This window comes from Oncorhynchus kisutch, linkage group LG18, assembly GCF_002021735.2.
Source record: "Oncorhynchus kisutch isolate 150728-3 linkage group LG18, Okis_V2, whole genome shotgun sequence".
NCBI classification, from domain to species: domain Eukaryota; kingdom Metazoa; phylum Chordata; class Actinopteri; order Salmoniformes; family Salmonidae; genus Oncorhynchus; species Oncorhynchus kisutch.
Genome location: NC_034191.2, coordinates 75,804,572 through 75,825,694, shown reverse-complemented (window position 1 = coordinate 75,825,694; position 21,123 = coordinate 75,804,572). Strand labels below are relative to the sequence as shown.

The 21,123-nt window shown below is 43.2% G+C and overlaps 2 protein-coding genes and 1 long non-coding RNA gene across 3 annotated transcripts; 2 read left to right on the top strand and 1 right to left on the bottom strand.

Moving 5' to 3' along the window:
* The first annotated feature begins 181 nt into the window (after positions 1 to 181).
* LOC116354825 (uncharacterized) lies at positions 182 to 2,133 on the top strand. Its single transcript, XR_004204056.1, has 5 exons — positions 182 to 292; positions 858 to 1,072; positions 1,244 to 1,356; positions 1,467 to 1,593; positions 1,730 to 2,133. It is a non-coding gene; the product is annotated as an uncharacterized LOC116354825 (long non-coding RNA).
* A 1,033-nt stretch (positions 2,134 to 3,166) lies between these two features.
* Positions 3,167 to 6,082, bottom strand: LOC116352959 (homeobox protein pv.1-like). The gene is made up of 5 exons (XM_031796805.1): positions 5,596 to 6,082; positions 4,691 to 5,034; positions 4,456 to 4,572; positions 3,837 to 4,185; positions 3,167 to 3,310 (listed from the first exon to the last, which is right to left on the bottom strand). The coding sequence occupies exons 1-4, from the start codon at positions 5,930 to 5,932 to the stop codon at positions 3,988 to 3,990; spliced, it is 996 nt and encodes a 331-aa protein (XP_031652665.1). The 5' UTR covers positions 5,933 to 6,082; the 3' UTR covers positions 3,167 to 3,310; positions 3,837 to 3,987.
* Positions 6,083 to 10,647: 4,565 nt separating this feature from the next.
* Positions 10,648 to 18,894, top strand: LOC116354718 (importin-4). The gene is made up of 25 exons (XM_031795310.1): positions 10,648 to 10,734; positions 11,025 to 11,111; positions 11,260 to 11,339; positions 11,489 to 11,530; positions 11,732 to 11,861; positions 12,059 to 12,238; positions 12,345 to 12,410; positions 12,694 to 12,795; positions 12,909 to 12,992; positions 13,192 to 13,347; positions 13,470 to 13,523; positions 13,741 to 13,850; positions 14,042 to 14,280; positions 14,534 to 14,647; positions 14,882 to 14,995; positions 15,250 to 15,373; positions 15,535 to 15,646; positions 15,899 to 16,020; positions 16,218 to 16,295; positions 16,727 to 16,805; positions 17,070 to 17,296; positions 17,473 to 17,605; positions 17,833 to 17,937; positions 18,040 to 18,109; positions 18,211 to 18,894. Exons 1-25 carry the CDS (start codon positions 10,669 to 10,671, stop codon positions 18,339 to 18,341), a joined length of 2,805 nt encoding a protein of 934 aa, XP_031651170.1. The 5' UTR covers positions 10,648 to 10,668; the 3' UTR covers positions 18,342 to 18,894.
* Positions 18,895 to 21,123: the final 2,229 nt, after the last annotated feature.

Below are 21,123 nucleotides of genomic sequence, written 5' to 3'. Positions count from 1 at the left end.
TCTTATTAGTACACATTACTCAGTACACATTACAACAGTGAATATGCACACTCAAAATATTATATATTATTTAAATGGTCAAATATGAGGGTTTAATGAATAATCCTTTGAAGATAGATTAACGAGGTGGCAAGGACAAATTTTGGAGGTGTGTTTTTTGCTTCTTCACCCCGCCCACTCCGAAAAAGTCAGCCGTCGTTATTTGTATTTTTTAAGGTGAGGTGTCGGTCTCCTTCGATTCATGTGTCTTTAAATCCCCGCAGGACATTGGTGAGGAGGAGAGAGGAGTCGAGTAAGTATTATTGGGCCTGGAATCTGAGGAATCCAGGTTTGGTAGCGTAAAAATAAGTACGTTCTAGAGCTAGTTGATGCACGGCACGATAGCTAGTTCCTCGATGTACAGTTGAAGTGGAAAGTTTACATACATCTTAGCCAAATACATTTAAACTCAGTTTTTCACAATTCCTGATATTTATTCAAAGTAAAAATTCCCTGTCTTGAGTTAGTTAGCATCACCACTTTATTTTAAGAATGTGAAATGTCAGAACAATAGTAGAGAGAATTATTCATTTAAACTTGTATTTCTTTCATCACATTCCCAGTGGGTCAGAAGTTTACATACACGCAATTAGTATTTGGTAGCATTGCCTTTAAATTGTTTAACTTGGGTCAAACTGTCAGGTAGCCTTCCATAAACTTCCCACAAATTGGGTATATTTACTTATGGTGAAATGCTAATGTTTTGCAATAGTGTGATGTAATCCCAGAATATGCTTCTAGTATTTTTCACCCTTGACCTGTTCAACTCTTGCGGTACTGTATTCTTAATAAATTGAAACTCTATTACTTTTCAACAGGGCTCGTAATGGCTGAAATGGAGAATCCTACACAGCAAGAAGTCTGCAGGATGATAGGCTATTGCACATTGGTCCTGTGTCTCATACCACAGGTGACATGGGTTATAAGCAAGGGGATCCCGAAACCATATACGTCAACAAAGTCGGTCCTTACCACAACCCGGAACCCCAGGGAACTTATCATTACTACATGTTGTCTGTTTGCAGGCCAAGAGGTCCGTGAATACATATGAATATGCAAATACATGACTAATGATTTTATGCTTGTACGGCTCTTCAGTTAACTGAAATGTATGTTAGCAGTACTGTATATAATATCTCCATTAGGACTTAGCATATCATGTCTGAGAAACTTTTTTTCCTCATGTGCTCCATATGTCCCTTAGTGTGGGAGAAGTGCTTGATGGAGATCGGATGACAGAGTCCCTGCATAAAATCAAATTCTGGGAGAATACAGAGAAAAACAAGTCACTGCCAGCTAAGTCTAACAGAGAAAGAGGTATTTGCATTTGGACTAAATACACACAACTTCACAGTACATTGCATAATTGAAAGGTGTACCTGAGTCTAATTGGTGACATCTTTCCTTTTATGTCTCCTTTCTTGTAGGTGGACCAGCTCCGAGAGGCCACAGAGGAGCCGCGCTACTTCGAGTTTGTCCTGGATGACATTCCCATCTGGGGCTTTGTGGGGTACATGGAGGAGAGTGGCTTCCTGCCTCAAAGTCATAAGGAGGGTCAGTTGGTCGTTCTTCAGTTCTATCTCCCTTTACATCCCAGTACAGACCCATATGGCTTAGCCCAGATACATGTCTACGTGCTCTCACTGTGTGACACTGTGTGTGTCTGTCTGTGTCTTTTATGTGTACACAGGTGGGGCTGTGGACACACCTGGACTTCAACATCATCCTCGTGTTATACGCCTGCATCTCGGTGGTGCTGTACTACGTGGGGCTGCGAGCATTACACCCTGTGTAGCATCATCCTCGTGTTATACGCCTGCATCTCGGCGGTGCTGTACTACGTGGGGCTGCGAGCATTACACCCTGTGTAGCATCATCCTCGTGTTATACGCCTGCATCTCGTCGGTGCTGTACTACGTGGGGCTGCGAGCATTACACCCTGTGTAGCATCATCCTCGTGTTATACGCCTGCATCTCGGCGGTGCTCACCTACTTCATTCGCTACATCAAATCAAACTTTATTTGTCACATGCGCCGAATACAACAAGTGTAGACCTTACCGTGAAATGTTTACTTACAAACCCTTAACCACCCTTAACAATTTTTTTTACCAAACACAATAAAATAACAATGGGGGTACCGGTTCACAGTCAATGTGCGGGGGTACAGGTTAGTCGAGGTTATTTGTACATGTAGGTAGCAGGTAGCCTAGTGGTTAGAGCAGGCCATGAACTGAAATGTTGCTGGATCGAATCCCCGAGTGGACAAGGTAAAAATCTGTAATTCTGAACAAGGCAGTTACCCCACTGTTCCCCGGTAGGCTGTCATTGTCAACAAGAATTTGTTCTTAACTGCCTAGTTAAATAAAAACGGCAGGGGTGAAGTGACTGCATAGACGTCTACCGCATCCTCAAGATGGACTAAGGGTATGGACACACACCGGCCCAGTTTGAATGTTTCAGGTTTCAGGTTGGGTTTCCCTGCTCAGACGCTGCCTGCATCAACCAATGGTTGCACGCCGGGCACCAGATTGCTCTAACGAGGTGGCTAGTAGATATGTAAAATACCTATCCAGGCATTGTAAGATCTGACATGTGTCAGGAACATCCGAGTAGAGGAACACACCCAATGCGTGTCCTGTCTTTTGAGGTAGTTAATCTGATTGGTGGAAGCAAAGTGAAAAGGGTGTTTGCTTAGCCAATCACATACAGGCCAATGATCGCCTCAAGGAAGTGGGGAAAGATGCATTTGGAAATGACTAACAGGGCTGTGTACAGACCTCCTGTGGGGGGAAAATAAATATAGATGTCAGACAGACTGCCACAAAGGCTGAAAGGGGATGCAAGGAATTATGTTAATGGCTCTAGAAGGGGATGAAAGTGTATGACGTGAATGTGTCAGTGTGACGCAGGCTTGCGGTTTGGCAGAAGGATCAGTTCTAGCATGATGTAATGTCAGTGATGGACCAATATTGTGTACCATAGTTGCCATCGACTGAGTTGGTTCCAATGTAAATACAATCTTTTCAATAAAGACATCTATTACAATGAGATAGATATAGCGAGTAAGACGAGATATATACACACACACACACAAACCAAGTATTGAGTCAGTGTTTGCTCTGATAAGACATGCTTTATTTGTACAACCAGGCCTTGTTTCCCCTTTGCAAGAGTGACAGATCAGGCAACAAGATGACATTACCAACAATCCTGGTCGAAGCGTTCCGTGTAGAGCTTTTAACAGTTGGCGGGTTCTCCAAAAAACTGCCCTGTGTAAAGACAAAGAAAAGTAAATCCCACCAACATGGCCACATCATTTCATTACAGGTGGACGGTAAAACCAAAAGGGTTTATGATCCAAATAGAAGGGAAAAAAAGCATAAGGCATAACTAAGAGGTAAAAATTCTAAAAAGTTAAAAAGAGAAAGGTCACACGTTCAGATGTGTAGCATCTGTAGTTAAGTGATGGCTTAAAAAAAAACAAAAAAAGCCTGCCACTTCCAACATAGACAGTGAAAAAGTTTGTCAGAGTTGCGTGTAAAAAATCACAAGGAGCAATGAACTCTTTAACGATATTAAATACTCTGGAAAGGTATTTAAAAAAAAAAATAGGGCAACATTGGGATAAAACATATGAATAAGGGATAAAAGTCCAAACAGACCTGCACATTTTTAAGATGGATTGATATAATTAGCCAACACCGCATTATTTGAGAATAACCTGTGTCTGAATCTCAACCTTAATTATAAGAATCCTTCCAAACAACCAAACATTTGGGAAAACAATCGATTTACCACTGAGACATTCCCCTGTGTATTATTGGCTAGCATTGTGAAAACAGGGTCGTATGGAGCTGTTGGTATGAGTAGGGCTCCTGTCGTCGTGATGCTGCAGTCGTGTTTTACACTGTCCATGTTGTAGCCCCTTGCTGTGCTGTAGAAGCCATTAGTGGGGCATGGCTGGTGGCAGGGGCCAGTTGCCCAGGGGCCTCGCAGTGGCCTGGGAGGGAGAGGAGGATGGCTGAGGGTATCCACCGGTGTAGTAAGGCAGGTTCTGCTGGCGGCTCTCAATGAACATGGCCTCTTGGAACTGTTGAGTGTTGGAGTGATGATCCAGAATCTGTGTTTGGGCTTCTCCCTGAAACTAGAAAGAGATGGTGGTTAATATCACCATACGATCAGCATGAAGCTAGAGCACTGATGTGTGTAGAGATGTTTCATCCTGCCTTTAAAGACACTATGTCCAAGCCTATTGCCCCTGTTACCAACCAACAGGAGGCACAAGCTAGACAACTGCTGGAGCAATAAATGTAGTTTAAGATAAATGTAGTCTTGTACAACATAACCAAACATATCAAATAGGAAAAGAACATGTCTGTTGTGCAGTTTTACACAGCATTATAATTGTGCTCACCTGAGGGCGTGGTGGCATTTTAGGGTAGCCAGGGTTTGGATACCCAGCAGATTCCCAACCGTTGTCTTTCTGGTGCCTTTTCAGTTTCATCCTGCGATTCTGGAACCAAGTTTTTACCTACAAGACATGCATATAATTAGTCAACATCTGAAGTAAATACCAGCTAAATGTATGATTTGACACAATGGTGAAGAGTGGGTTACGCTCATAACAGTTGGCTAATCAATCAACTCACCTGTTTGTAAGTTAGCCCTGTCAGTCCAGCCAGGGCCTTCATCTCAGCAGGGGATAGGTACCTCTGCATGTTAAACCAATGGGTCAGGGCATCCATCTGGCCTGTTGAAAAAGCAGTCCGAGCTTTTTGTTTGGGGGTGTCCTTGTTCGCTTTCTCCGGGAGAGGCAAGGGCGGTGGGGCGTTGTCCTCACTCCCCAGAATTTGTACGCTTGTGTTCTCTGGATAGGAGCTGGAGACAAGCTCACTACCATTTGGCCTTCCACTTTCCATCTCCTCTTCCAACTCCCTTTTCACCCAGGTGGCAGGGTTGGTTTGAGGATAGATTTTCTCCGAAGTCCAAGAATCTGCGCGAGAAAATAGGAGAAAGTTATTTACACTTGTCGGTACATAAAGTCTGCATTTTGGCTTGGTTGAATTTGAACAGTTCCACAGGGTGGCGCCATTGTACATGCAGTCTGACTAAAGGTTAAGAGGGGACACTTTTGGCGGTTCACAAGCACAAACATGTAGTTAGCAAGATGGCGTCAGATACTCACACATGGACTTTGTTTGAGAGGGAGATCGCAACTTTCGCCAGAGACCCAGCAAATGCAAGTACAATAACTACCACTATGTCGACCTAACAGTCTGCTTCATAGACAATTCAAAATCAAAATTATATAGCCCTTCTTACATCAGCTGATATCTCAAAGTGCTGTACAGAAACCCAGCCTAAAACCCCAAACAAGCAATGCAGGTGTAGAAGCACGAACTACCTAGAGTACTGTAGGCCGTATATACACGGTAAGAGACCTGCTCTTAACCATATTGCACAAAACAACTAAATGTAATGTCAACTAGCTTGGCTAGCTAACGTTATTTACCTGGTGATCTGTGCAACACTGGATCTCTTTGAGTGTAGTTACCTGGCTGCTCGATCTCCTTCGGAGGTTGATCAAACGGAGTCCGGTTGTGGGGAATGAAAAGGCCTCCAATCGGAGTATGGCTCCGAGGGTCGCCGAGATACATTACAGGACCTGGGTGGTGGGAATTGCCATGACTAATGTTGTGTTCGGGATTCCTGGGTGGGGATTCATGCGGCGCTTGCTGGTGGTATCCGCCGCTGACCCCAGAGTTGTGAACGGCCTCTGCCCAGCCTGAGATGTTGGGATGATTTTGCTCAGGCCCTGTTTGGTACATGATACCATAGGAAAAAGCATGGTAGGATGGATTGTAGCTCACTGGTGACCTCCAATCTGCCATCGCTTCCACAGTTCCTCTTCTTTGCAAGCAAGAAATGTCCAAAAAGACCCCCTAAATTAAGGATGCTGTAGCCAACCTTCCGGAAGTTTGAACGCTTCTTGCTGTAGCTAGCTAGTATAAACTAACTACGGACTGCTGGAAAAAACCCGAAGTTTATCGCTTTGAAGAATATTTATACTGTCCATCGAATCTGGGGGTCTTGTTTATAGGGCAAGGTGTGGGTCAGGTCTCAGCCAATCATCAAGTCTTCCATTCAGGTATCGGTATTGAGGCCGCGCCCCTTGAAAGGTCTGTTCAGGAGAAATTACATTTTTGTCATTTAATCACTGCCCTGAACTTTTAATGTATTTCTTGAACTAGTAATTCTAAGAAGCTAAATAAGCAGCAAAAAACAACATTTTTTTCTCAGAAACACTATTTGATGGTTGATTTATTTTGGTGCAATTCATTAGTCATTATCCAACATATATATCAGATATCCATTAAATCCTCACTATTTTATATTTTAAAACATATGAGTTTAAAAGTTTCATTAATTGGAAGTAACACAATGAGTGGACACTTAATGGTCACAGTATTTTGTAATATTTGCAACTGTTCGTGTATCCCATATTTTATCCTCTCTCAATCTTTGATTAATTAATGTGTTGAAGTTTAATGAGTACAGTTTTCTGCTTAGTCTGCTTCTCTTATATTTTAATTTGTTAGCTCTATAATTGAAATTTCAATCATAGAGTCATATCAATTCTATGTGTAAAGCCTAATTTATAACAAATGTCAAACATGTTTACATTTCCGGCTTGGATCATAATGTTCATTCTCTCACATCCCTGCCATAAAGTGTCTCTTCAGAGCTGTCCCATTGCCTCAAGGCAATAGTGACCACAACAGTTAATGTGACCAAGGCTGCTGGTGGTGCATTATGCTTGAATTGTAGAGAAAGGCTACAGAAATGTGTGTAGCAATGGTGGTAGAAATACTGTAGATGTATTTATTTAATCTGCAGAAATGTGTTGACTAGTATGTAGCCTAAAGACTATGTTTTATTCTCCCTAGTTTTGCCCAGACATAGGACATAGACTTGGGTCGGGGGACAACTCCACTTGGTTAGATGTGATTATCACATATGCATCTGTGTTATTTGGCTTAAAAGTGGAAATGGAAGCAGGAATCTATATGTTTCTCACAGCATGCTGTTGACGATGCAGTTAGCATAACTCAAAACACAAGGTAAGTGATCACCGATCACTTTCTACCTGAGCCTTTATCCCTTCTCAAATACAGATTTTTGTAGTTCAATTCAGGCAACTTGGAGACAGATGTCTATAATGCCTGGACATGTAAATGCAGTGTATAGTCAGCACCTGTTAGCAATGCTTTCACATACTGGACCAAACTGGCCCAAGAATTACCATTCAAATGCTTGCTTTTAGTCTACCTCCGTGGCTGCATTGTAATTGTAATTGTTCAGTTAGAGGTGAGAATATGGGACTATTGAAATAGCTACTGATCTCTAACTGGGCAGAGGGGGGTGATAGGGGGGTAGAGTGGGGTGTGTGTTTTGGGGGATGGGTGTGGTGGGAGGCTTGTTGTTGGGGGGGGGGGGGGGGGGGGGCAGGCAAGTGAATAGAAGATGTATCCTAAATGCTTTTTTATTCTAAATGCATTTAGTATATAAATCATAGGGCTATTTTTTTTATTTAACTTTCATTTAGCATCCTTTGTAGATGCCCAAAACAACACAGACAAATGTAACTGCATGTTATGGCAAATGTGACTGAAGCCTATCTATTCTCAGCAGTTTGTGGGTAGAACTTTATTTGATTGTTAAAAGGTTAAAATCGGATTGTGTGAACGTTTGGTTTTGCTGCACCAATGAAGGGAGAAATACTTATTATAAACCGGGTTGATGGAGCCCTGAATGCTGATTGGCTGAAAGCTGTCGTATATCACACCTTATACCACAGGTACTTGTTTACTGTTTCTAATTACTTTTGTAACCAGTTTATAATAGCAATAAGGCAACTCGGGGGTTTATGGCAATATTGTGTACTGTAGTTGACATCGACTGATTTTGGGTCCAATGTCAATACAATCTTTTCAATAAAGACATATTTCTATTACAACTTAACACTTTAAAAATGACTTACTGATCTAGATAGAGTGAATAATATGCAGCTGTAGTACAGTTAGTCTCCATTTACTTTACATGGACCGCTTTGGGATAAATACAAATCAGCCAAGAATGCAAATGGCTGCTGAAATCCTAGCCAATCAAAGTTACTGTCTACCTTTCCACTCTGAACTAATTGGAATATTGCAGCACCTGCTGCCCTCTTAATACCGCACAAGTTGTCGAGGTCCAACCTAAAACCAAGTATTGAGTCAGTGTTTGCTCTGATAAGACATGCTTTATTTGTACAACCAGGCCTTGTTTCCCCTTTGCAAGAGTGACAGATCAGGCAACAAAATTACATTACCAAAAATCCTGGTCGAAGCATTCCATGTGGTTCAGTGTAGAGCTATTAACAGTTGCCAGGTTCTCCAAACATGTCTGCCTATGAAAAAAAATGGCTGAAAGCCATGGTGTATAGCACCTTAAACCACAGGTACATGTTTACTGTTTCTAATTACTTGTTTCTAACCAGTTTATAATAGCAGTAAGGCAACTCGGGGGTTTGTGGTATATACCACGGCTAAAGGCTGTATCCAGGCACTCCATGTTACATAATGCATAAGAACAGCCCTTATTGGCCATATACCACACCCCGCCGGACCATATTTCTTAATGTAGTACAGTAAATAACTTTTTATAGGTATCATAGGACAATTCAGGCCACTTGGAGACAGATGTCTACAATGGCCGGACATGTAAATGCAGTGTATAGTCAGCACCTGGTAGCAATGCTTTCACATACTGGACCAAACTGGCCCAAGAATTACCATTCAAATGCTTGAATGCTTTAGCCTACCTCCGTGGCTGCATTGCAATTGTAATGGTTCAGTTAGAGGTGAGAATATGTGATCATGTTGAGACTATGGGACTATTGACATAGCTACTGATCTCTAACTGGGCAGGGGGGGTCATAGGTGTGGAGTGTGTGTTTGGCAGGTTCGATAATCGATTTCTTTAGTGTCCGTGTCTCTTTTGTGACCTTTATTAAAAGGTGCGAATTGTCACCTCATACTACTCTGCATGTCAATTGAGACATGCTCAACTACAACAACGTTTTTACAACTTGAAAACGTGTAGAATTAGACACGCACTCATGCAAGAATATTCTACGGTAGTTTGTTCACAAACAATATTGATCATTTTCGCCCCAAAACAGGCGCTCTACACTTGTAAAGCTGATGTTGATGTGTATTTCAATGTGGTATGGAACACCGTTTGGGTCTTTGCGTGTCAAACACGTCAAATAACACTATTTGACACGTTAAATAATCTCATAATTTGACAAATAACAGTTTAAGTGTAGAATGTTGTGTTGGACTGCAACTTCTGGGGTAGCTAGCTAGCGTTAGCTTGGTACCTAACTAACACCAATACAACCAGCCTGAAAACAATGACCAGTAGAAACTGCAGTTATTTTCATTATTCTTAGGAATGATTTAGGAATCCTTGTAAGTATTAGCAAGGTAGTCGCTTGTTGTTCGCCTATTGACATTAAACTTCAGTTCATGAAAATAAATAGCTAGCCAGCTACTAAACCCTGTTGCCCAAAGTTAACGTTATAAGCAGCCAGCTAGGACCGGGACCGGTTTGTGAAGCTAGCCAACCTCGTTTAGCATGAGCTATTCAATTATGGCATAATTCTACTATTTGTATTTTATTTGCATCACTGTCAATTACATAATTTTATTTTGGAGGCTAACTGCAAAAGTCCACTATTGTGGTTAATCCTTATTGTGGCTAGCTTCACATAGATGGGTCTGACCATTAATCAAATAAGAACTGTCTTGTAAATTAGGGTTATTTTAGATGACCCCTAGCTACTGAAACAGATTGTTGTTTTTGCTATGCTTTTGGGGATGAACATTGTTTGCATCCATGAGCTAGCTAGCTCTTTTTATGACCAGCACTGTAGGTGCTCGATTCAACTTTAGCATACGTATCGATGAATCGTTGTGACATATTAAATACGAGTGATAGTGTAATCAATGTGTAATAACTAGTTAACATTTTTTTAAATGTATGAATTCGTTAAATTATGTGACGTGCAGTCATATTCAGGTCCTGGGTGGTCAACAAGCTTATTTGACACGTCAAATAGTGTTATTTGGGACGTCAAATAGGGTTGATATGACACATCAAATAGTGTTATTTGACTTGTATCTTTTTTTCTCTCAAAACGGCGTTCCAGAATGTGGCCCTTTTAACGAGGCTGTTCACGTGGAACCCTCCCTGGGTTGGTTCTGTGCCGCGTGGCATTGTGATAGAACGAACCAGACTGGGATTCGAAACCCAACCGTCGCCTATATTGAGGTTCCTATAAATCGGCGGAGGAGAAGATTATCCATAGATATGTTTTGATACGCTAATAGCTAGCAGAGTTGCTAACTAGCTACAGATAATTTGTTGACATATTAGTCGAGTTAGCAAACTGGCTATACTTTGACCATTCAGACCGTTCTCCCAGTTTATGCCTGTCAAAGGGTCATGTTTTAGCGTGACAGTTTGCGCATCATTTTGAATAATAACATCTCAGAAACATTGAGATTTTGGAAGAGCCAAGATGTCTGGGGAACTAGAGCAGATTCTCTTACAGCTCACGCAGCCTGACAATGCGATTATTCAGCAGGTAAAGACTCTCCTGATTTAGCCTGTGAAATTGGGATTGACACTTACCCTGGCATGCTTTGATAACAAGCACCAACGGGCTATCAAACTGTTAACGTTTAGTTATCAAAATGGACAACTATTAGCAAGCCAAATTATGTCACAAACGAGTGTGGCTAAAACACAGTTATTTTCCTACATGGTCTGTCTCACTTTATAAACTTGACAGTTCACGAATGTTTTAGCTGCCTGGCTAGTTTACTTTATTTCAGTCAGTATTCGCCATATCCAACATTTTTTTTCCTCCTACAGGCCACCGCCCAGCTGAAGCTGGCTTTTAAAGACCCAGCCATCATCCCAGCGTTGTGTGCTGTCATGACTGGGTCCCAGAACACGCAGGTATGTAGGTGACACATGAGTTACACTAACACCTATCATCTGTGTGAAGATACCAGATGTTGAACCCAGGGCCTTGCATGAGTTATCTTTGTGCGGCTTATCGCTGACTCTCACCAGTGAATTAATCGTTGCTCCCCCCTCTCATCAGATCCGCCAGTCAGCTGCAGTAATGTTGCGGATGAGAGTGAAGAAGCATTGGAAGAAGATTAGCCCTGATCACAGAGAGAGGTTGGCTGCCCTTTGTTGTCCAATTCCCCCCCCCATCAGTAATTTTCAAGTCCTCTGTATTTGGACTGTTGAATGAATTCCCACTGAGCATTATTTTTTAAACATTTCTATTGTATTTGAGATGTTTTTTTGTTTTTTTTGCGTCATAGTTTGAAAGCAGTGGTCCTGAAAGCCTTCCAGCAGGAGACAGAGTAAGCATATTTTATCCTTTACATAAAAACACACAGTCACACATTTTATTTTGAGGTGGAAAACGCGATTTATTAGAATATCAGTGGATTATCAAACAGATAGCTATAACCTATATCGGACCATAACCACTAACTCATCCATACACACCGATGAAACTTGTTACATCTGAACTTGACAATAACCCCTGTCTCTGTTTCCAGACACACAGTACGCCACTCCCTCTCGCAGCTCAGCGCAGTGATGGTCAAACACGAGACGCCAGACCGCTGGCCTGCTCTATTCACACTCCTCAACCAGTCCACCAAGAGCAACAACCCAATGGACAGACAGGTATCAGCTTCTTTAGATAGAACTAAAAAACTGCAACATCTTTGTTGTAATTCACGGGATATAAAAGGATGGCTTCAGTTGGCTTGTCCTGACAACGTGAACATCGAGAGGTTGGGCTTTACGTGGATTTGACCGGCGCTCTTGATGGTTGCTCACTGATTGGTCAGAATATGCATTGATCAAAATGTCTCCCTCAGGTGGGTCTACTCTTGCTCAGCAAAGTGGTGGAGTCCAATCCGGAGCCCTTCAAGCCCCACTATCGCCAACTGCTGCAGCTGTTTGGCACCGTGCTGCGAGACCTGGACAACCCCACAGCCATGTACTACAGCATCCTCACCCTCACCGCTATGACTGCCTACACTGGCACAGAAGAGATGGTGAGGCCACAATCTTATCTATTTGATGTCCTTTTGGAGTGAACAGAGGTTTTAGTCTACCAGTTTCCTTCGTTGCTGTGTTGAAATGAAATGTCTTGTCTTTCAGAACCTAATGCGCTCCCTCATCCCAACACTGATCATTGCTCTCAGACACCTCATCAAGGCAGACCAGGTAGGGAATAGTTCAATATGTCAGCCCCCACTAGCACCACTGGTGACTGCACCAGTCTTCAGGGATGACTGTTGAAAAACACTATTGTCCCTTGATTGGAGTTATTCTATGTGTTGATCAGGCCAGTGAGCCCATGGAGGTGTTATTAGACTGTTTCTATGTGTTGACCAGAATCAGGCCAGTGAGGCCATGGAGGTGTTATTAGACTGTGTCTATGTGTTGACCAGGATCAGGCCAGTGAGGCCATGGAGGTGTTATTAGACTGTTTCTATGTGTTGACCAGGATCAGGCCAGTGAGGCCATGGAGGTGTTCGATGAGCTGATGGAGAGTGAGGTGTCCATCATGGTCCCACACATCACTGAAATTGTCCACTTCTGCTTGGAGGTGAGAACAAGGAGCTTATAAAAATATTTCTAATGACTTTTTGCTTACATGCCATTGTAGGAAAAGTGATGGTTTGTCTTATTGACAATGACATGTGTGTATGTGTGTCTCAGGTCAGTGCAGACACTACACTGACTGACTCCCTGCGTGTGAAGGCTCTGTCCTGCATTGCTTTTCTCATTCGTCTCAAGAGCAAGGTAAAGTCACCAGTTATAAAATGGATGCCCTGGCCTAGATTCACCCTCCAGTGAGCCCTCTTGTCCTTAAACTGAGGTATATGTCAAAAGTCTCTCTAAACCACTAAACCATAGAGATGAGCCTTTCTCCTTTTGTCAGTTAAAAAATGTGTAGCTTGTCAAGTGATGTATGCTGGGTTGTTCTCTCTCTCCGCTTCAGACAGTGTTAAAGCAGAAGCTGCTCAATCCCATCCTGCAGACGGTGTTCCCCGTGCTTAGTGCAGCGCCACCACCTGGGGAGGAGGACCCTGAGGACGAGGAGAACAGCAATGAGGACGACACTGACAACGAGAGTCCCAAACACTTTGCTGCTCAGGTAAACTTCCCTTCTCTGTTGTTGGACTGTATATATCATGCACAGAAAATATATCATGCACAGAAAACAGGTGATGTTTTTTCAGAGAGCGTGTTTGAAATAGAATGTATTTTTGTTTGCAGGTTATTGACACCATGGCTCTTCACATGCCCCCTGAGAAACTATTCCACCAACTGGTTAGTGAACACACTCACTCGCTTCATACATCATTTGCCTGCCAATCAGTCATTTCAATTCATATTATTATCATCTCTGTGACATAGCGGTAGGATTGTAGCAGCAGTATTTTTTAAACTAATTTGCGGTCTTGTACTGAGGTACACCAATTTCCATGCATAGAAGTACATATGGTTTTAGTAAGTATGTATGTCTGACCCATGGTGTGTCCATCAGATGCCGCTGACTCAAGCATGTCTGGCCAGTGATAACCCCTATGAGAGGAAAGCTGGCCTGATGTGTCTGGCAGTGCTGGCCGAGGGCTGTGCCGACCACATACGGACCAAGTGAGTCCCCTGTGCAATGCTGTTTCTGATGTCTATTCAGTGGCTCCGTGTCCAAAAAAAGAAGTTTTTTTAAAGGTTTACATTTGGCAATGTGTGTAATGTAGATATAAACCACAGTCATGGTTTTTATTTTTCCTCTTATTCAAATGGAGAGATTGTATTTTTCCTGCTAATCCCACTCTGTCTGTCAGGATGCTGTCGTCCATGTTGCAGACGGTGTGCCAGAGTCTGTCAGACAGTAACCAAGTGGTCCGCAGCGCCGGCCTCTTTGCCCTGGGACAGTTTTCTGAGCACCTGCAGCCTGAGGTCAGTAAGTATTGTGCTGAGCTGATGCCACTGTTGCTGGGCTACATGTCTGCTCTGAACCAGGCCAAGATCGGACACGTCACCAAGGCCTTCTACGCCCTGGAGAACTTCCTGGAAAACCTGGGTGAGGATCCTCCCATTCACCTTATCCTGATCCATAACCATCTGTCTTGCTATTATTTGATTCTGTTCTGTTCTATACTCAGATAATAAAATGCTAAACTGTAGCTAGGTAAACAAATATTCAGTCAATGACTCTCTTGTTTTTTAGTCTCGTCCCCAGACTACTTTCAATGTACAGATAAGATGAGGTTGAATTTGTCATCATCTCTGTTCTGTGCTGATATTTTCACTAACAGTGTTCCATCCCCTATCAGGTTCAGAGATTGAGCCCTACCTGCCCACCCTGATGGAGACCATGTTGTCTGCCCTCAGCAACGCAGAGAACCTGAAGCTCAAAGAGCTGGCTGTCAGTGCTATAGGAGCTATAGGTAACACCCAGCAAAAGGCCTTTCAATAGAGCATGTTACATCTCAATAATGTAGCGCTGGTGTCTTCCTTCATCCACACTGGTCTGAAAGCTAAAAGGTAGTCCCAGTTGTTTTAAAAACTGTTTTCAGATCAGTGCAGATGGAGAGGACAGAAGTTGAGGAAGCCACTTGAGACTGTTGAGATGCAAGTGGTGCGTACGTAGCTAACTGTATTAACTCCTCTCTTCCTTTCAGCCAATGCAGCCAAAGAGAAGCTAGTTCCTTACTTCCTGCCTGTCATTGAGAGTCTGAAGGGCTTCCTCACTGACACCAGGGATGAGATGAGGTCTCTGCAGACACAGGCTCTGGGTAGGTTAACTATCTCTAAGGCTTAGTCAGTTTGATGTGGTCGTTCAGCAGACACTTTTAGTCAATATGACTGACAGCTTAGACTTGACAGTATACTATATGTGGCCCCGGTAGTTTTCTAAATTTAAACTCTTATATTTCATAGCACTATGCTCCAACTAACTGAGCTATCGGAACCCGTCTTGTGTAAACAAGATGAATGAACTATGAGTCACCTGTGAATGGGGATTGATGGGTATACATTGTCCTTTCAGATACTCTGTCAGTGCTGGCCCGCACCATAGGTAAAGAGGTGTTCAGCCCCCTGGCTGCAGAGTGTGTTCAGCTGGGACTCAATCTCACCAACACTATCGATGACCCAGACCTGCGCCGCTGCACGTATGTAGTTACCGGGTGTTTGTGTGCCAGATACTGCTACTCTCTAGTAGAAGTCCTGCCAACCTTTTTTGGGGTGGGCTTTCAGAGTGCATGGCTGTTTTCTGACTTGTAGATTAGTTTGTATATCGCCCAACTCTCTGCCTTTCTCTCGGTGTGTGCAGGTACAGCCTGTTTTCGGCTGTGTCCACAGTGAGTCCAGACTGTCTGAACCCACACCTCACTGCCATCACCACCATCATGCTTCTGTCTCTCAAGTCCACAGAGGGAGTCACGGTCAGTCAATGGGCTTTATGGCTCCAAACCCTTCCTATTCTCACCACTCAGGACGTGGCGTTGTATTCCATTTCAACTCAGCCAATTCAGGACGTGACAAGAAATGCATGAATGAAAAGTCCACATAGATACGTAATGACATTTTCAATGGACCGAATTGAAATGGAGTTGATCCTGGTATCATGCTATGCACATCCATAATGTCTGAAAGAATTGATCCTCTGATGAACTCTTTCTTTTCTCCATGATCAGGCTCACCTTGAGGAGGACAAGACGTTTGTCCTGCTGGATGGCGATGATGATGACGACGAGGCTCAGGGAGACACCATTTTGGACGAGGAGGGGACTGACAACGTGGACCCAGACATCGCCGGGTATGTCTGAGATGTTGATGATGATCTTGTGATGTTTGATGTTCATACACAATGCAAAGGCTCCCTAAAGCAGCCTTTCAAGGCAGCTCTCATAAAAGGTGTCAATGGTAACCATGTTGTTTTCCCCGGCACTGAGCTAGGCAGAGGGACCTCTCCATCCCCCATCCTAACCTCTGTGCTCTCACTTCATTCCCCAGGTTCAGTGTAGAAAACGCCTACATTGATGAGAAGGAGGATACCTGTGACGCCCTGGGAGAGATTGCCTTCAACACCGGGTAAAGACTCGAGATCATAGACATCTTTGGTGGTGGTTGTCACAGACCATTAAGGCTCTATATTCATTCAGGACTGCATGGTATCAGCAGTCAGCCACTACTCTGGTTCCACTTTTCATTAGTCAGTGCATGAGCAATTCGACATCTGGCATTGTTGGTCTCCATTCCTCTCTGTGCCGGGAGACCTGGTATACAATCGTTTTACTTCCCAGCAACTGAAATGTGTGTTCTGTTGACTAACATTTTTAAAAGGTTATATATTCATTCCTATGCTGTATATACACTATATATACAAAAGTATGTGGACACGCCTTCAACTTAGTGGATTTGGCTATTTCAGCCACAAACAGGTGTATAAAATCTTGTACACAGCCATGAAATCTCCATAGACAAACATTGGCAGTAGAATGGCCTTACTGAAGAACTCAGTGACTGCTAGCCTCTGCCATCCCAGCGGAGACCTTCCAGCCCTATCTCAACGAGCTTCTGCCGCTCATCATGAACAAGGCTGTGAGTAACACAACCATCACCACACCTTTTCTCCCTTAACACAAATCATTTACTCTAGTTGACAAGCCATCAATATAGAGATAAATAGACCTAATTCCTAGTTCAGTTTTGGTTGAAATTCTACAATTTCCTCAATTAAAGTTTTATTTTGAGTTTGCAAAAAAAGTCACCATGAGCACAGAAAGGATAAACCTTTTATTTAGAGATGTAGTTAAATGTAGTTATATGTATTGAATGAGTGGATTTATTTCTCTTCCTCTGTAGAAGTTGTCGTACACAGTGGCCGACCGTTCATTCTCCGTGGGCACGCTCGGAGAGATCCTGCAATCCCTCGTCAACGTATCTGGGGGCAGGGCCTGTGCCGGCAAACTGTCCAATCAGCTGCTGCCTGTCCTAGTGGCTGGGGTGAGAGACAGCGACAGTGAGGTTCGCAACAACAGCGTGTTCGCACTGGGAGCACTGGCCCAGGCTGCTGGACCCCTCGTCGCACGGTATCCCTCAATAATAATGAAGTGTATGTGTGCGTGTTCAGGGTTGATCACTGATATGGTTCTGATGAGAAGCTAGACACATTGACCAGCCCTGACCATATCAGTAGATTCTATTACTATGTTACTGACCTGTCCCAGAAGACCAGGGTCTTTTCCTCAACTCCTGTCCCTCCCAGAGACTACCCCATGATGCTGTCCCTCTTCTCCAACCTGCTGTCTAAAGAACAGGATAGGAGGGTGATTGACAACCTGTGTGCTGCCCTCTGCAGGATGATCATGAGCAACATGGAGGGTGTCCCTCTGGAACAGGTACTGTCTATGCACATTCATTCATGGGATGTAATACCGGGCCACTGCCTACCTTGAGGTTTGTGCATGACTCAGAGATTTGATCTCCAGTTCTTTAATGTCCCAAATGCTGTACATTAGATTTACAATGTAAGAGTTTTCCACATGCTTTTTGACATACAGACACATGAGTTGATGAACTGATTGTTACTCAGTGATGCTCACTTAGCTAACTCTGCCTGTCATAGGTGGTCCCTGCCCTCCTGGCTCACCTCCCTCTGAAGGAGGACATGGAGGAGAATAAGACTGTGTACAGCTGCTTGGCCATGCTCTACTCTCAGAACCCTGCACTGGTACGCTGATCTTCAGTGGTGTTCTTCCATCATGTTGACTAATCTGATTGTGCTGTTACATACCCATCTGTTTGTATATTAGTATTTATGTTGTCTCCTCAGGTCCTGAGTCAAATTAAGCCAATAGTATCTGCTTCCAGCCACGTCCTGGGAACCAATGATCTTGACACAGGCGAGAGCTTTAAATCCTGACAGGTTTCCTCACCTTGTTGTGTAGAAATGTTGTCTTAACGTTCTAACAATGTAATAACAACGTAGGTCTTTGTGTTCCAGAAACCCAGAACACCCTGGTCATGCTGCTCCGAGACGTCGCTCAGCGTCACTCCAAGGAATTCGAGGTCGCCATGAAGTCACTTCCCGCTGAGCAGAAGATGAAGCTGACAGGGGCCGTTAGCCAATCCTAGCACACCACGTCAGCCAGCTATTCCATGCCAGTCAAAGCCAGCGAATTGTAGGATTTGTGTTACTACATATGACAAGTGGGACAGTAGTTGGAACACGTTCAAATTGGGTAAACCTGCAAACTCCTGCACTTGAACCATTCTACTATTAGGATTCTATCATTATTCAGAGGTTCTGTTCCTAGTTCTCACTTTTTAATTTATATTGTCTGTGCTTTTTAGAAGTTATTAATTTTTTGTGTGTTACTAGTATGTGTTTGTTTACATAATGCATAAGAACAGCCCTTAGCCATGGTATATTGGCCATATACCACACCCCGCCGGACCATATTTCTTAATTGTAGTACAGTAAATAACATTTTATAGGTATCATAGGACAATTCAGGCCACTTGGAGACAGATGGCTACAATGGCTTCACATGTAAATGCAGTGTATAGTCAGCACCTGTTAGCAATGCTTTCACATACTGGACCAAACTGGCCCAAGAATTACCATTCAAATGCTTGAATGCTTTAGTCTACCTCCGTGGCTGCATTGCAATTGTAATTGTTCAGTTAGAGGTGAGAATATGTGATCATGTTGAGACTATGGGACTATTGACATAGCTACTGATCTCTACCTGGGCAGGGGGGGGGGGGGTCATAGGTGTGGGGTGTGTGTTTGGCAGATGGTGGGGGGTGGGGGGGTTTCGATAATCGATTTCTTTAGTGTCCGTGTCTCTTTTGTGACCTTTGTGACTGATAGACTCATCATCACCCCATAATATACTGATAGACTCATCACCACCCTCTAATGTAATGATAGACTCATCATCATCACCCCGTAATATACTGATAGACTCATCACCACCCCCTAATATACTGATAGACTCATCACCACCCTCTAATACACTGATAGATTCATCACCACCCCCTAAAATACTGATAGATAGACTCATCCCACCCCCTAATATACTGATAGACTCATCACCACCATCTAATACACTGATAGACTCATTGCCACCCCCCTAATATACTGATAGACTCATCACCACCCCCTAATATACTGATAGACTCATCCCCACCCCCTAATATACTGATAGACTCATCACCACCCCCCAATATACTGATAGGCTCATCACCACCCCCTAATATACTGATAGACTCATCACCCCGTAATATACTGATAGACTCATCACCACCCTCTAATACACTGATAGACTCATCCCCACCCCCTAATATACTGATAGACTCATCACCACCCTCTAATATACTGATAGACTCATCACCACCCTATAATGTAATGATAGACTCATCATCACCCCTTAATATACTGATAGACTCGTCACCACACCCTAATATACTGATTGACACACTAATATACTGAGACTCATCACCACCCTCTAATGTAATGATAGACTCATCATCACCCCGTAATATACTGATAGACTCATTGCCACCCCCAATATACTGATAGACTCATCACCACCCTCTAATGTAATGATAGACTCATCAACACCCCCTAATATACTGATAGACTCATCACCACCCCCTAATATACTGATAGACTCATCACCACCCCCTAATATACTGATAGACTCATCACCACCCCCTGATATACTGATAGACTCGTCAACCACACCCTAATATACTGATTGACACACTAATATACTGATAGACTCATCACCACCCCCTAATATACTGATAGACTCATCACCACCCCCTAATATACTGATAGACTTCGTCACCACACCCTAATATACTGATTGACACACTAATATACTGATAGACTCATCACCACCCTCTAATATACTGATAGACTCATCACCCACCCCCTAATATACTGATAGACTCATCACCACCCCCCTAATATCTGATAGACTCATCACCACCCCCTAAATACTGATAGACTCATCACCACCCCCTAATATACTGATAGACTCATCAACACCCCCTAATATACTGATAGACTCGTCACCACACCCCTAATATACTGATTGACACACTAATATACTGATAGACTCATCACACCCCCTAATATACTGATAGACCTCATCACCACCCTCTAATATACTGATAGACTCACACCACCCCTAAGACACTGATAGACTCTTGCCACCCCCAATATTACTGATAGACTCATCCCCACCCCCTAATATACTGATAGACTCATCACCACCCTCTAATGTAATGATAGACTCATCATCACCCCGTATATACTGATAGACTCATCACCACCCCTAATATACTGATAGACTCGTCACCACACCCTAATATACTGATGACACACTAATATACTGATAGACTCATCACCACCCCCTAATATACTGATAGACTCATCACCACCCCCTAATATACTGATAGACTCGTCACCACACCCTAATATACTGATTGACACACTAATATACTGATAGACTCATCACCACCCCTTAATATACTGATAGACTCATCACCACCCTCTAATATACTGATAGACTCATCACCACCCCCTAATATACTGATAGACTCATCACCACCCCCTAATATACTGATAGACTCGTCACCACACCCTAATATACTGATTGACACACTAATATACTGATAGACTCATCACCACCCCCTAATATACTGATAGACTCATCACCACCCTCTAATATACTGATAGACTCATCACCACCCCCTAATATACTGATAGACTCATCACCACCCTCTAATATACTGATAGACTCATCACCACCCCCTAATATACTGATAGACTCATCACCACCCCCCTAATATACTGATAGACTCATCACCACCCTCTAATATACTGATAGACTCATCAACC